This window comes from Hirundo rustica, chromosome 2 (genome assembly GCF_015227805.2).
Source record: "Hirundo rustica isolate bHirRus1 chromosome 2, bHirRus1.pri.v3, whole genome shotgun sequence".
NCBI classification, from domain to species: Eukaryota; Metazoa; Chordata; class Aves; order Passeriformes; family Hirundinidae; genus Hirundo; species Hirundo rustica.
In genome coordinates, this window is record NC_053451.1 from 57637281 (window position 1) to 57653473 (window position 16193).

At 35.4% G+C, this 16193-nt stretch overlaps 1 protein-coding gene across 2 annotated transcripts in view; it reads left to right on the top strand.

Moving 5' to 3' along the window:
* The window catches only part of VWA8 (von Willebrand factor A domain containing 8), a 189629-nt gene that overhangs the window by 91246 nt on the left and 82190 nt on the right, over positions 1-16193 (top strand). For both annotated transcript variants that reach the window (XM_040054627.2, XM_040054626.2), the window contains exons 22-25: positions 9186-9261; positions 9883-10018; positions 11345-11464; positions 13339-13544. In XM_040054627.2, coding sequence (XP_039910561.1) covers positions 9186-9261; positions 9883-10018; positions 11345-11464; positions 13339-13544 — 538 coding nt within the window. The remainder of the gene's footprint in view (positions 1-9185; positions 9262-9882; positions 10019-11344; positions 11465-13338; positions 13545-16193) is intronic.

Here is a 16193-nt window from a genome sequence, read left to right on the forward strand (position 1 = left end):
AGGTAACCACTAGGATCATCAGAGTCCAGCTGCTGGCCTTGCACAGGACTAAGTGTTGCACCTTGTGCCTGAGAGCATTGTCCAAATGCTTCTTGAGCTCAGACATGCTGCCGCCACTTCCCTGGGGTGCCAGTTCCAGTGCCCAACCACCCTCTGGCTGAAGAACCTTTTTCTAATATCCAAACTAAACCTCCCCTGACACAGCTTCAGGCTGTTCCCTGGGGTCCTGTCACTGGCCACCACAGAGAAGAGATCAGTGCATGCTCCTCTGCTTGCCCTCATGAGGATATCTTACTATATTTTTCTTTATTGTATATTTATGTTGATTTATATTTTTTTCCCTCATGATAATACCTTGCTTTGAATAACAAAGCCTCTAAAACCAAGAAGATTCCACAGAAAGAAGAAAAAAAAAGTAAAACTTTAGAGAAGACTCAGGCAAGGACATATTCCATGTTAAGACTGTAGAATCCTTCTTAGCACTGATGAGAGTTTATATAGATAAGTATAAAACTGTTTTATACTATATATATGTTTAAGTTTTATAGATAAGTATAAAACTGTAAGCTCCCTACTTTCTCCTGACATAAAAATGTCAGGAAAAAATACCATGAACTTTAAATTCTTGTCTCCTTTGATATGATCAAAGAAAAAAAAAAGATCAATTTTGCTTCTCTTAGCATCAAATTACTAACTAATTTCACACAAAGAGTGTTTTTTCTGGAGTAAGATGTTCTTTATCTGTCATTTAAACATTTAAGTTTGCATCTATTTGGAATTAAGTCATACTCTCAAGCTGCTTTTTATATTTCAATTAGAATAATTTTTTCTCCTTGCAGTTACTATTTTTGTGATGACTATATATAACCACAGGATTTATCCTTTTTTTTTTTTTCAGTGCAAGCTTGATTTATTGTTCCAGTTTGGGGATTTTGGAAGGATTTTTTGGTGGGTTTTTTTTTTGGTTTTTTTTTTTGGTTTTGTGAAGAGACTTCTGATAGAAAGTTTCCTAAAAGCCTAGGTTATGACTAGGAAGATGTAAACTTTAGTGACACAATTTTTATGGTAGTTTCTGGTGGTATAAATGAGATGCTAAATGTGTAGGCATGTGGATTAATATATATGCATCAAGTTTTTGGAGTCTTATATTATGTGATCATCAAAGTACTTTTTTGTACTGCTATGCTTAGTACAAAAACATAAAAAAAAGAGAAATATTTATGTGTAGTTTATTCAATATACTAACTTAGGCAACTAAAAACAACTGATAAAATATTGGGGAGAACACAGCGTCACCTCAAGACCTGTGAGAGCTGTCATCTCTGTTGTGCTGGTGTTGGATTTGCTTTAAGTCGCTCAGCCAAAAAGAGTTACTGGTAACATGAAATCTCTGAAATTATCATCTGCCATCATGAATTGTGCTCTTAACCGCTCTGATAGCAAACAAAAACCTCTCTGTCTTGATAGTGCCTTTACAAAAAATTAATTACAGAACATCTGTGTTCTAAGAAATGAGTTTGTTAGGTTCAGGAAGGCATGAAGTTTGTTTTTCCAGTGTCAAAACCTTTTCTTTAAAGTTTGGTGTACACTGTGCTCCTTGATTTTTTTGATACATTCAAAATTTGGACACTGGACACTGTGTTGAGTACCTTGATTCTATGTGGCCCTTTTTAATGGGGGGTTGGACTTAGTGACCTCCAAAGGTGCCTTCTAACCTCAACCACTCTGATTTAGCAATTTCTGCAAGGTAGCCGCTGCATGATCGCAGCTCGTTCTTGTTCTAGGTATGTTGTAGTAATGTTGTAGTCTTAAAAAAAAAAAAAAAAAAAAAAAAAGAAAAAGATTAAAATGAGTTTATCTTACCTTCATAAAATTATATAATCCAGCAGTGGTTGTTGCATGGGGGGAGACCATTTGCACTGTCCTTACCTGATGCTCAAATGTATTAGTAGGAACAGTAGTTAAAGTTGTGAGAATTAACAAACAGCATCAGACTCAACATTGTTTTCAGAACACAGTGTGTTTATGAGATTAAATTTGATAACAGTAAATAAATGATCTAGAAGTTATGATATGCATGTAAATAATGCGTGATTGTTAGACAGAAGTTTCTCAGATATGTTTCCAGCTCCATGCTGTGTCAGCAACAGATTAGCTGTAGCAAATGCAAAATTTGGAGCCCACAATCTCCTCTGCAGACTGTCTATCACAGACATTCCTCTATACAATTGAAAATTATCAGGATTAAAGAGTACTGATCCTTTTCTGTTATGGTGGGAACTTGGTTACTCTTAGCTAGTGAGAGAACTGGATCCCTCCTCTGAGCTACTACAGATGCGGCCACTGAAGTAATGATACGCAGAGCTAGTCAACTTCAACTCTAATGTTTTCAGTGTATAGATCTGCATAAGAGCATCGCCATCACTTACAGAAATAGAAGCTTTTGATGTGTAGACTGCAGTGTAATTTATATCAATAATTTATTGATGGCTATGAATGGATTTTCTGCTGCTCGAAACCTCAGTGAACCTGCAGAAGATGTGAAATTATTAGTTCTGTTCCACTGTTCTCCTTCTATGCATAAAGAAAATAATCTTCTAGGAAAATAGTTTATTGTGAAGAAGATAATATGAATCTTCATAGAGTGATATGACAAAAAGAAGGAATGTTTTTTAGTGTTATGAGGGTTGTTCTCTATGAAGTAAAAAATGTTAGAACGGCTTGTAAATATGATGTGTTGCTTTTTCATGAAAATAGGGAATGTGGGAAGTTTTCCTCTTTAACTTTTGATAAAACAGGTTTTACCCCTAAATTAGCCTTGTCGTCTTAGTTCTCCATGTGATATCTTTTTTCTTACAGGTTGAGATAACTTATTTTTCTAAGCATTTATATATATGCTACAGAAATTTCTCTTTGTTGTAAATGTGATATTTGACACTGTCAGTGGAATACTAACTGCTATTAAAATTCTGTTTTGTATCTGATGATCTTACTGTTCTCTTTCAAGATATGGAACTACCTTGTTCTATGTGTCCCAATACATTTCTTTCCAAAGAATTTGCTTATCACATCTTGATTTGGTATCACATCTTCCTGTAAGAGTTACTATATTTATTCTAGTGAATGATGATTGGAAAGTGTGATGCAGGGTTTATTTTAAAAATAAACTGATTTTCGTGTTGTGCCTTTTCTAGTTCCCTAATAAATTACTGTAATCTGATGCTCTTTTTTCCAAAACTTACCTGAGTTTGCATATGTTATCCTTTTCAAAACAAATGTAATTTTGCTGTGATCTTTAACAATCAAATTAATGGGGAGTTTGGGGTAGGAAAATGAGCTTATGGTGTCCCTACAAGCAATACTTACTACAAACTGTGCATTAATCTTTAGATCTTAATTTTCTTTCCCTCTTTTTCAGCACATGTAATCAGTATAAAATCTAATTATCTGTTTCTCCTATTGAGATAATTTAAAAGTACCCTTTCAGCTTTATTGACTTCAGATTTTTTAAATTCCAATTTAAAATGTTGTTTCAGAAGAAACAGCTTCCTTTGGCCAAGACACAGGTGGATACTAGAATTATAGTGTACTCGTTCTCAGAATTGCATTTTATTATCATCTCTTGAAAGAATATAGGACCACATGAAATAATTTAAATGCTGATACAGCTCTGCTGGTCTGTTTTTAAAAATGAACAGTACAGAAAAGCTATCTCTGTAGTGGGCTGTTGAAGGAGGTGTTCTGTAGCTGTACTGGTTTATTTCATTTGAACACAGCAAAGGCAGGGGGTGGGGGTGTTGTGTTTTTGTTTGTTGGCAGCCACAAAACAAAAGTCTAGGTAATTTTTTCTCATGAGTCATGAATGTTTAGATTACTTTCTTTTAATCTTGTACTTTATAGTGTGTGCTTTATTCTTTATGTAGCTCGTGTTTGGAAATAAGTAAAAAGATGACACATTTTTGTCGTGAAGATTTATGTTGTGAAGTACTGAGTGCATTAACTATATAATAGGTGTCTTCATGGTTTTTTATTTGTTTTTTACTTGTTTTCTTAAATACATTTTCAATGAATACAGAGTTGCAATGCAAAGCTTCCAAGATTTCATGCTAGCCAATGGTCCCTGTTTCCAGCGTTAGCTTTTCATAAGCTGGCTGATTTATGAAATTGTCAGATTCTAGGTGTTAGAAAGCTACTTCATTTGTCTTTTTGTAGGAATTGAATTCAGCTTTAATATCCTGCTGCATGGCTGTTATGGCGAAATAGCTCAGGTTAGAAGACCCTGTTGTTTCATTTTCCTCTGAAGCTGAGCTAAGAGTTTCTCACTGTTTACTCAATTAAATATATTCTTACAAGCAATAATGGAAGCTGCAGGGTGTCATGTTTCTCTATTTATGTATTTTAAAATTAGTGTGAGTGGATTTTGCATCTAGTTTTGGCAGATGGATCACATACAAGTAATTGTGTAACTTCAGATTTAAGCATATCATATGAATTAAACATAATTCCCTTTGACCTCTCTTCTGCCACCTGCAGTCATACTAAGTAATGATTACCTTTATAGTCAAAATAATTTCTTGCATTTTAAATGAACTTATGTCCTGCTGAGTAGCTGTAACAGCCTAGCAGGAAAAAAAAAACCCACAAACAACGGTGGATTTAATTATCATGCATACAAATAAGTCAAAAAGCCTTTACAGGTTCATTTTTAACAGAGCAATGAGACATCTGGTTGGCTTTTCAGATATTTCAGAATTTCCTAAACATAGCAGTCAGATCATGCAATGCAATGGCTTTGTGAGGGGTTGGCTTAAGAAATTAATTTGTAAATGTCAAAATCATGCAGATTGATTCTTTGTGTTGGGATTGCCTGCTCTTCATCAGGATAATCCATGAGTAGATTAACTGACCAATTAACAGCTTCAAATGGCCTTTGGACTAATTATTTTTCAAATACCCTTTAAAATTAGGTCACAGAGGATGGGTATATTCACATCCGATTGACATGTAATTGAGAAGAAATACATATCTATGTACATAGGTATTTAGATAAGAGATGCCTCGCAGAAACGAAGAAGAATTTCTAGAGCATACACCTCTGATTTTTCCTTTCAACTACCGTAAAGTTTCATTTGGTGAATCAGAAGAGGCCAAGCCCGAGCTTGGTTTATGTAACCTTGTTACCAGGAGTAGGGACCCCTAAAACACAAGGTTGCCTTGCACAAATAATGTCTTACCCTTTTAGCCTCAGTGGAAGTACATACAGAAGCCAGGACTGGATTCTTCTGTACTTGTCAAGATGGAGTAATTCCAGGGAATGTAAAATGTTTGTGATGTTAGCTGAGGCCCTGACATTGTGTCCTGTATTTGGGCGTAAGCCTTCCTGGGGACTCAAATCTTAAATTAAAGCCTTGGAACACCTTTTGTTAAACTAGAGGGTAACATCTAACTGTCTGAGGTTGATGGAAATTTCTCCTGGCACAGTTCATAGTTCTTCTCCAGAAGGAAGGCATTGCTGTCAGTGGAACAGGAACTGTCACAGTAGTATGTTTGAGTCAGTCTGCAGACCTCAGAAATAGCTGCCTTTAGGGTAAATAATGCAGCAGTAGCAAAAAATACATCCAAGACAGTGATATGAGTTAATAAAAAACATGAGAAAAATCCTCAGAAGTCCTACTATGAATTGAGTGGTTCTGTCAGAGAAGTTGCTGTATTTCAGTAGTATTTTTTTTTTCCCATCCTTTTTAAATGGAGCCCTTTGAGAATGGCTTCCTTGATAAAAGTAGAAGTACATTCTTAGGAAAGACATTAGTGAGCTTTTCGTATTTTTCCTTTACGATCAGGTGAAGACAAATTCAGTTCAATTGAGTAAGGTGACAGTATGTCAGACAGTTTTTCTCACTCACTTCTACATTCCTACAGTCTTGCTTCTTTGTGTCAGACCTACTTTCATCATGCTAAATGTGATGAAATTAGGAGGGTTTGGTATTCATGTCTTTGTTAGAGCCTGTTAGTTAATATTAAGGTGCTGCTATTTCTAAGTGAAAATGAATTGGAGTTTTTAGTTCCTTTCCTGTGGGAATTTTGAGTGCCAGACATATTTTACATTTAGGAAATGCTGCTTGCTGTGGAAATGCGGCTGCTGCTTATTTCATATATAGTGTGTTTTTATCTTTCTATATTTCAGTGCCTTTACATAATTCATTACAAAGTGGAAATTTCAGAAAAAAACCCTAAGGATACAGTTTATTTTTAGCCATTCTTTACTGTGTTTGGGTCATGGTAGGTTTCTGAATAAAAGAAATTAATGATACATAAGTGTATAGCATATTATTCTGAAAGGAAAATAACATTAATCTGTAATAACCCTTGTAAAATCATTCTTATGTACATGTCTGAATGTAATAGCCTAAGTAAATACAGGAGTTTTTCATTCTTAAGTTATCAAGCCAATAGAATTAATATTTGACTTACATTTAACTTCTGTAATACATTGCAAATCCCCCAATATATTTCCTTAAATATTAAGATTGACTATCAACGAAGCAGAAGGAAGATAAAATAAGAAAAAAAATAGAAGATAGATACAGGATGTCAATTTTTTATTTTACTTCTATATTTTTTCTGATTATGCTACTTTTGCAATAGCATTTAAATGAACAGTAAACTCTTGCAGTGTTTATGTTCCAAAAATATATGGCAATTCTTTCTTCTCCAAAGAATGAGATCAACCGAAGGATTTGTGTGGGCTGGTGATTATTATGGAATACTAAGCGCAAGTTAGTATTCCATATTAAGGGGTCGCAAGTAATCTCTGCAGAGCCAGAGGATTAACTCACTCAGCAAAAGTAAAATACTGCTTCATGTTACGGTAAAACACCATTGTGTCTTTTCTTGTGTCATCACCTGTGACCATCCACAACATCACCAGGTATCTTAATTTCCTGATGTGTTCTGTTCACTTTATTATTTTCCATACATTATCTCCTAAGTGCAAATTTATGATCTGTAAAGCCGCCTGTAATGCATCTTCCTTTACATTATTCTTGGCTTATCCTATCCTTGGGTCCTCTCATTTTCTCATGTTTCTATTACTTTTAAAGAGATCACAGTTCAAATTTGACAAATTCTTCCCCTTTTTACGTTGTATTGATTCCTCAGAAGGTTTTTCCTAGAGTTATTTCTGACTAATAAGTACCTGTGATTGTGACTTTCATATACTCTAGTGTTTGGTTTACACATTTTAAAATTCTTCTGCATCTGCAATTGTATAGGCAGATCAGAAATGTTAACTGATAGTGGAGGCAGACTGATACATACAGTCTGAGAATTTGGTGCCTAAATAATGTGTGCAAGAAACAAATACCATTGGTTTGTTATTTTTGGATCCATTATTGATTTCTCTTCCCAGTATATAAATTGGTTAGACACACAGGGTGACAGTAGAAGCTTTGTTTTTGTGCCCGTGGTAGGATTTCTAGGATAATAGATTAATGCTACTGTTTATTTTAGTGATTTAAAAATTTGTATGTTGCAAGTGAATACAATGTTAATATAACTATTTGGGGCAGAGTTGCCTACTCCTGACAGGGTTAAATGAAGTGAAGGTGGTCCTATCTTTGTAACCTTTCCCCTTCTGGACTGAAGTTCAGATGAAGTAGATAAACATTAGAAGTCTCTCTTTCTGCCCTCTCCTTTATTCCTGTGCATGGAAACTGTGGGCTTAAATCAATTGTGGGCTTAAAGCTAACCAAGAAATTATTAGTTATTAGGGACAGAAATCCTGCCAACAGCAGTGTCAAATAAAGGAAATGTGCAAGTTATGCTCTCAGTTTAAAACTGTAATTGGAAGCTGGCCACTTAATAGTGTGCTACAAACAGTACTGTTTGATTTCCTGTACCCATGGAGCTTATCAGAATTGTTGGTTTTTACAAGGTGTTGCAAAATTAAAGATAGAACTAAGTGGATATTTGGAAGAGTGAGTCAGCTAGGCTTAAGCAAACAGTTTTGTTACCCAGCACAGCTGTGAAAGGCAAGAAGAGATTTTTGTTGCACCAAATGTTACATACAGTGCAAAGGTTACCAACCTTACCAATAGACCAGTATGTGGATCTCAAGAAGCGTTAAGAGAGGTTCTCCTGATGGGTTTTATCCTGTGATCAGCCCATCATTCTTTTGACACAGACTTATCCAAATTTTGAAATACATGAGAAAAGGGACGGCAAGACCAACTTGCTCTGAAATTGAATTTCCGGTTGCCTGTGAAAGTGTGGGAGTCATAGGGACCTTCTGTCATGACCCACCTCTGGATTATTCTCTATCTTTTTGATCCCTCTGAACCCCAAAGTAAATAGGATTGATTATAGAGATCTTGACAAAGATCTGGGCAAGAATTTTTTACAATCAGGAGGGGCTTTCCCTATGTTATTGACATAATTTGTGTAGGTGAATCCTTTGTGGTAATATCTGTTGCTTCACCTTTCTGAATTGCAAGTGTTTTTTATTTGTCTGTACATCCGGTGGTGGTTAAAATAGATGAAAATAGTGAAGATTAAGGAATATTCTCATTACAGATTTTAATTAGCACGGTTTTAAATTTGAAGACAAGGTAATTGAGCAATTCAAACACAAATAAAATCTCAAAATTAAATTCTGCTTCTAAAGCTTCTGTCCCATCTAAGAGCTTATGCTGTTCATGATATAAAATGTAGCAAGTGAGAAGAGCTTAGATAGAACTGAAAATAATTGTTTTTAATAATTCTACATGGTCAGTTGTTGGATTTTCTTTGTTTATAGGGTTTTTGCATGATGATATGTGGAGAAGAACAGCTAAACAGTAACAATTCCTGTTTGTCACATAAGTGACAGTTTCAGCACTTAACTAGAAATAGTAACATCAATAATGTGCCTGCATACAAAAAGTACTGATTCTCTTAGTGGTTTTGTTTTCAGGGTTTATGAGAAATGGAGAACTACTGTGAAAGTCTTGGCAAAGGCAGGGATACTGACTTTTGACTGCTAAGCTGGCACACTGTTGTTCCCAGTTACTCAAATATTCTAAAAAAAGATATTTGTTCCTCTTAGGAAAAAGAGACCATTCAGTTTTTCATTTATTCATTTTGCATTTTATTGTAACTAAAATTCCTGTGTATTTTTAATTAATACCATCTGTTTTTCCACATTTCAGGGATACCACTGTACAAAGCCTTACCCTACAACCTTCTGTAAAGGATGGTCTTATTATATATGAAGATTCACCTCTGGTCAGTAGTAGCATTTGGATTTTATATTTGGAAATGTCTTTGATTTATAATGTTGGTGATTTGATTTTTATGGCACAGTGAGTGAATACAGTAGCAAACCTTTTATTTTTATTTGGTCACATTTGACACATTTGCTGTCCCAAATGTGAATAAGATGATAATCTTGGGAGTCCCCGCACAGAAAATGAGTATGGAAAATAATTTAGTATTAACCTGACACATTCTAACTGGTAGACTGGTATTTGGCTCCTTCTCCTTTGTAGCACCCCACACCTACATGCTAAGTTGGGCTCCACACAGCTGTTGCAGCCATCCTTCAGTTCTTTTAGGTACATGATGACGATCTAGATGAACACTGGCTTTGCGCTTCTCTGTCTGCACTCCAAGTCGTTCACAGTCAGGCTCCTCATACCCCTTTCCATCCCTATCCGGGAGAAATGGAACCACCCAAACCTGCCTCCCGTTCCCTCTATTGTGGTTTGGTCGCAGCTTATCCCTGTTCTGAGTCCCTTTCTTGTCTTAGTGCCACCGAGGTGTCACTGCTGCTCACTGAGAAGTCAGTAATGCAGTTCCTTGTAGGATTTTGGCTGGTAGTGATGTTATGATTCCTTTCTCTTCTAGGTAAAAGCAGTGAAGTTCGGACATATTTTGGTAATTGATGAGGCGGACAAAGCACCAACAAATGTTACCTGTATCTTAAAAACTTTAGTAGAAAGTGGGGAAATGGTTTTGTCAGATGGAAGGCGAATTGTTGCCAGTAAGTAGAGCGAAAGCGTTTTCATTGTTTACAGTAAAATGTAACATTGCTGGTTTTCAGCAATTACATTGCTCAGTAGCAACACAAAACAGTCCAAATGGGTAAACTGTTCGTTGCTAAAAAGTTAACAATTAAAGAATTTAGTAATTTTCTTTACTACTTTTGCAATAGCCACAAAGTTTTACTTAAATTAGTATTCTTGTGAATTTTGCTGAAGACTTAAAAAAAACCCCTGAACACAGCAAAGTGTAACTTGACCTCTCTGCTTCTCTTTCACCATAAGAAATAAAGATCTAGTTGAGAAAATTATGATCTTGGTTATGCTCATCTTGAGAGTTGGGGAATCATGTGATCAGGTCTAGAATGAAGGTATGAGTATATCTAGGGTTGAACTGTTAATGGTTTTATCTAATCAAGTATCGCATATGATTACTTGATTATATGCTTACTTCATTATTTAAATATATCCTGCATGATGACTCTGTCTGTAATTTGATGGAATTTTATTTGTCTGAGTTTCAGGAAATAAGTATTTTTTCATTATTTTTCAAATAAAGACCATATTTGATGGTCTCTCTTGATGGTACAAGACACCATACTTTGTTCAATTAGTTTCATTTTAACAATATTGGGAATAATGTTTGAGTGTAGCAATCATTCAGCACTCACATGGCACACCTGAATTTTACTTGTCCTTATAAACTCTAGGTGGGCTTATTCTAAAATACTTTGCTAATTATTACTGTAGTTTTTTAAAGGCAGATAAAGGAGTCCTAGACACCATGTACCACTGGAATCATGCTGAAAGGGAACAAGGTTCTGAATGGGGCCAGTCTGAGTAGTTTTGGAGAACCAGAGTCTTCATATGTGTTAAATAATGCATCTGTCTTCTCACAAGTTTTTGTAGTAACCAGGAGGAATTTCAGTCCTATTTTCCCAGATCAAATAATGTCAGACCTATATAAAATCACATTTTATTCACCATTGCCTTCACCATTTTAATTATTTAATGTGAAGTTAAACAGGTAGCCTGCACCCCAAGAACAGTGGATGCATTTTTATGTTTTTTCAATTAAACGCTTTGGTTAGATTTTTGTGAAACAAATTATGGAACTTTAAAATGCAACCTAGAAAACTCAGTTGAATGACTTGTAAGAAGCTATTGAGCTTTTTTTTTTTTTCCCCCTAACTGTTCTTCTAATTCTAAGAATATAATTAAGTTAGAAGAATTTTTCTTCTAATTCTAAGAATTCTTCACCTAATCTATTTATGTTCATTCATTGCAAACCTTAAATATGCAAGTAATATATTTTATTTCTTTTCCAGATCATGCTCATGTAGAGGGGAGAGAAAATGTAATAGTTATTCATCCTGATTTTAGAATGATAGTTCTGGCAAATAGGCCTGGATTTCCTTTCCTGGGTAATGACTTTTTTGGCACATTAGGTAAGTGATTCATATTCATTTATGATCTTTAATAGACTTGACTAATAGACAATCTATCTTTATTAATTATATGTCATGAGGAGAAGGGCCCCTTATGCATATTGGTACTTTGTTTCACATAAGACACTAAGACGATCGCGTAAATTTATGTATCTTAATAAATGTACCCAAACTTGCCCTGAAGGGAAAAGCTGTATGTGATCATCTCTGTTAAAATTGTTTTATGGGATCTGGACGGACATTGCAGACAGAAGGTTATGGGAAATCTTTGTTAATGAGTGTATAGAGTATACAAATACAGCAAACAAATTAACTGTAAGCTTGACACCTGACATCTCTCCCAACCGCTCACTATTTATTTTCCCCATATCAAGCAAGCCAGAGCTCAGGTGTTGTCCTGTTTGGTACAAGAGATGGTAGCGTGATGAATGGTTCTTTTCTTTCTTTTCAGCAGTAAAGGCTACTATGTTTTTTGCTGCTAGCACTGGGCTACCTGCTTCATAATCCTAATTTGATTCTCCATGCATATAGCTGTGTTTGATAGCCTTTGTAAAATACATATATTTGACAAGTTACTGAATTCATCTCAGGGTTAGGTACAGCTGTCCAAATATCACATCAACAATTTTCATATCAACAGAAGCCTTATTTTGGAAAGCTTGTGGTAGGTCCCAGAAAATCTGTGTGTCAACAAAGATTCCTTAGAGCTTCATCTCACAACAAAAAGCAAGAAATTAAGTTACATCAGGGAAAGTGGTGAAGCATCCATTAGCCCTTATAGTCCAATGTTAGTCTAAGCGGGCCTCTGGCAAGGTTTTGGCATTGTTGTTACATGGTGGCTGTGAACTGTATTATGTATGTTAGTGTGGCCATTTATGTGCAGGAACCTAATTTATGTGGTTTTGCCTGTTAACTTTGGCCATAATGCGTATTCTGCAAGAAATTACGTACTCAAGAAAGCAGGTGCGCACCCAATTCCATATTACTTAGTAGTCCTTTGATTTTTGGGTGAGTCCACTGAATGGCCATTCTCTGTCTGAAACTCATTGGCCCTGAATTTCAGCATGCTGTGTTGCCCCAAGAGAATTTATTGTAGTGTATTTCTTTTTCATAGCCTAATTTCCTTCCTTACATGGACCCTTTAAACAAAACTGATCATCCCAGTGTTTACTGCTTTTGATCCACATGGTAGAGGTGTTGTTGAGGTTTTGGGTTTCTTTGTTTAGACTGTTTTTCCAGCTTAGGGTCTCTTCTGCTTTTAATTCAAGCTCTTTTTCTACTGATCTGTTCATGCTTCTTTAAAGTTTTGTACAACTGTTCAGAGAATTTTTATGAATAAACTTGATGTACAGGTTATATAATTGAGATCAATATAATGCCAATGTATGGAAAGAATATCTTGCCAAATTTCTTGCCATATTTCAAGACAGGCAAAGAGAAAAGATAAGATAAATCCAATATTTCCTCTAGACCTCTTAACTGAGTTTGCTTTAGGGCCTTCCTACATTTCAAGATTTCCCTGCATTCCATGGCATTTTGAAGGGGTTCACAAATTAGTTCCATTCAAGCAGTTATGTTTTCTTAAAGTCTTTTTTCTCTTATTTTTTCCTGCATTCATTTTAACTCGTGTTTCTTCTTGAAGGTAATTTCTCCCTCATGATATCAGCTTCATTAAAATGACAGGAGAGATCTCTGTGTTTCCAGAAACCTTGATGTTCTTCATAGCTTGTACTTCGTATTTTTCACAGTTTTAGCAACTTGGTACTCAGCATTCTTTTGAGTCATCTCTTTTCTGTTAAAGGTGCAGTATTAAACTTAAAGGGGCTGTGATACTACTTCTTTATAAATGACTTAACTTCGTGCTTTTTTTGTAGGTGACATCTTTAGTTGCCATGCTGTTGATAATCCCAAGCCACAGTCTGAACTGGCAATGCTTAAACAGTATGGTCCCAATGTTCCAGAGGCAATTCTGCAGAAGCTGGTAGCTGCTTTTGGAGAGCTCAGGAGCTTAGCTGACCAAGGAATTATTAACTACCCCTATTCAACTAGAGAAGTTGTGAACATTGTAAAACATTTACAGGTACAGTACATCAGATTTAATTGAAAACTTGAGTTCATCAATACTAATTTTTTAATGCCTGAAGGTTTTAGAAAAAAAATGCTATTATTGTTCATGCATTTATATTTAATTTTTATGAAACACTTTACATTTTGAAAGAAGCATAATATTCAGGTGTTCAGACTGTCAGAGGGTAAGGATCACAGATGTACATGGGCAGATATTTTTTCTGCGTATTTATTTATAGATAGAAATAAACCCTGTAAGTCTGTTTTTCTACTGTGTGAGAAAAAAAATGGCGTACCGTGAATACAGTGCGTGATGTTCATTGTGGCCCTCATTATAAAATTCCTTATTCAACATATAATACTTCCAGGATAGTGCAACTGTTCATTTTATTCTGATATAAATTTTGTGGATTTTATCCTTTCCTGTGAAACAATTCCTGCTGCATAACAATAATACATCCATAGTGGATTTTTTCTAAGGAAAATAGATGGATAACAACTCAGCACATTTCCTACACACATTTAATTGTAAAACTGTGAATTCTAATTTAATGATGATCTGTTTTTTAAATATTACAGTAAAGTCTGACTTCTGTCTTTATAAATTGGAGGACTTTTTTTCCTGAACTATTTGAAATATAAAGTGTCTTAATGCTCTTTGAAATAGCAGTGCTTTTATTTTGTTCTGTTCATAATCCTAAAGTTGGTAATTTGTTAATTTATAGACCGTTTCTTGAATTATCCAATCCTAGATTAAAAAAATAGTGGAAATTAATGTAACTAATACAATTAAAATATAATTTCTCACAAATTTTGACCTACTGCTCCTATGTTTTATACTGCATAGTATAGCAGGGTTGCATGATAGTTTTGTGTTTGGGATCATGAACGTATTCACACACATTCAGCCATATACATGGACATTTCGATCCTGCAGGTTGGAATTACTACTTTTAAAAATCATAATCTAGATTTCTGGAGAGGATAAGTTTTTGTACTCTGTGGTCTTTAAGTGCAAGAAGATCTTAAGACAAACTGGTACTACTATGATATCAATAGCACAAAGAAAAAATAATGCTCTGTAACTTTGTGCTAAGGGTTAAGAAGATTCAGACCTAAAGGCTGAGGAATCCAGAAGAACACATAAGCAAACAGCCTATTAGGGTCCATTACCATCTGACAGGTACTTGTTTACCAAGTTGATAGAACATGTACATGCTGATCTCTAAACACACAGTTACATTCAAAATGAGAGTGGAAAAATTACAGACTTAAGGGATATTTGCTGTGCTGCTGAGAAGCTGATTTTTTTAGGGTGTTTGTTAAATGAACTCCTTTTTGTCTTCATACCTTTCTGCTGTTCCTACTTTCTTTCCAAGCTTCTTTGCTTCATCATCTATCTCCAAGTAACCTGAAGCAGTACTGAGTTCTGTTGGTAGCCTGTACAGAAACCTAAGACTTAATTCTTGTTTTATTTGAGTGTGAACAGCATCAAATTGAAGATTTAAAGAGCTGCATTGCTAATTGTCTTAAGGGCTCTTACTGTCTGCTTCTGCCTCCTTCACTTAAGCAGATTAGTACGGTCACTTCAGCGTGGACATTTGGGGCAGTTCAGTGGGGAAGTTTCCCATCTGCTAAGTTTTCTGCTCTTACAAAGTGTAAAATATCCAAATACATCTCCAACATGCATCTTTGACTTGTTTTGTAACATTTATTTTCAAGATCCCACTCTCCTAGCAAGAATGCAACATTTTGTTTACTGTAACTTGTTTTTCAATCTGACTGATAAAAAACTGGGAGTAGCCAAATGTAAACAATGAATATAAACATAATGATTATTCCAAAGTAAGAAACTTTTAGGTCTTCAGGTAGAGAAGAAAGAGGAAGGAGGGAAATGAGTCAATAAAATTGCTGGTCCTTAGGAAGGAAGGAGGGAAGTTAGTCATGTTGTTAAACAATTTCCCTTACAGCAGTTCCACAGCCCTGCTCTCTTTGTACTATTGTGTTGATTTCTTTCACATAATTTGGGACTTTTTGCTTGTGTAAAAAAATGTTGGATGTTTTGGAGGAAAAAAATTGTTTTTAATTACTGCTGTCTGAGAGCACATCTGAGCATCAGGACTAATCAGTTAAAAATATACTGATTGTTATGGTATCAGCATATTGTTAGGCTAATCTCTGACTTACTGTGATCTTCAGCGCTTAGGTGATGCTTGAGACACCAAACTATTTTGAAGACCCAAAAGTGCAGGCATAGGAGGAGTTGTCTAATGCAGGTACCTAACTTGATTGCTGCAACTTTTCCTCCTCACATACTGTATCAGGAATTTGGGTCTAGGAGCTCTAGTTGGCAGGTGACCTGGATACAGCCTTTGTGTCTTGCTCACCTCCTGTTTTCAGACTGTCAGTGTCAAAAATCTTGATGTTAATAGAGCTTATGGGAAAGCTCAGAAGCCGTGCCCTTACTCTGTTGGGTTACCGTAAGGTGCCTGTAACCAGGGTGTGCTATGAGTGCTTCTCTGTAATCTAATATGCTGCTTTTCATGAGACCTTGGTAGATGTTAATCAGGAAAGCCACATTAGTCTAGATAGAATAGCAATAGCTTTTTTACTAACTCTTTTTTTCGTTTTGGAAAGCTTAGATTTTTTTCTTATAGGTCAT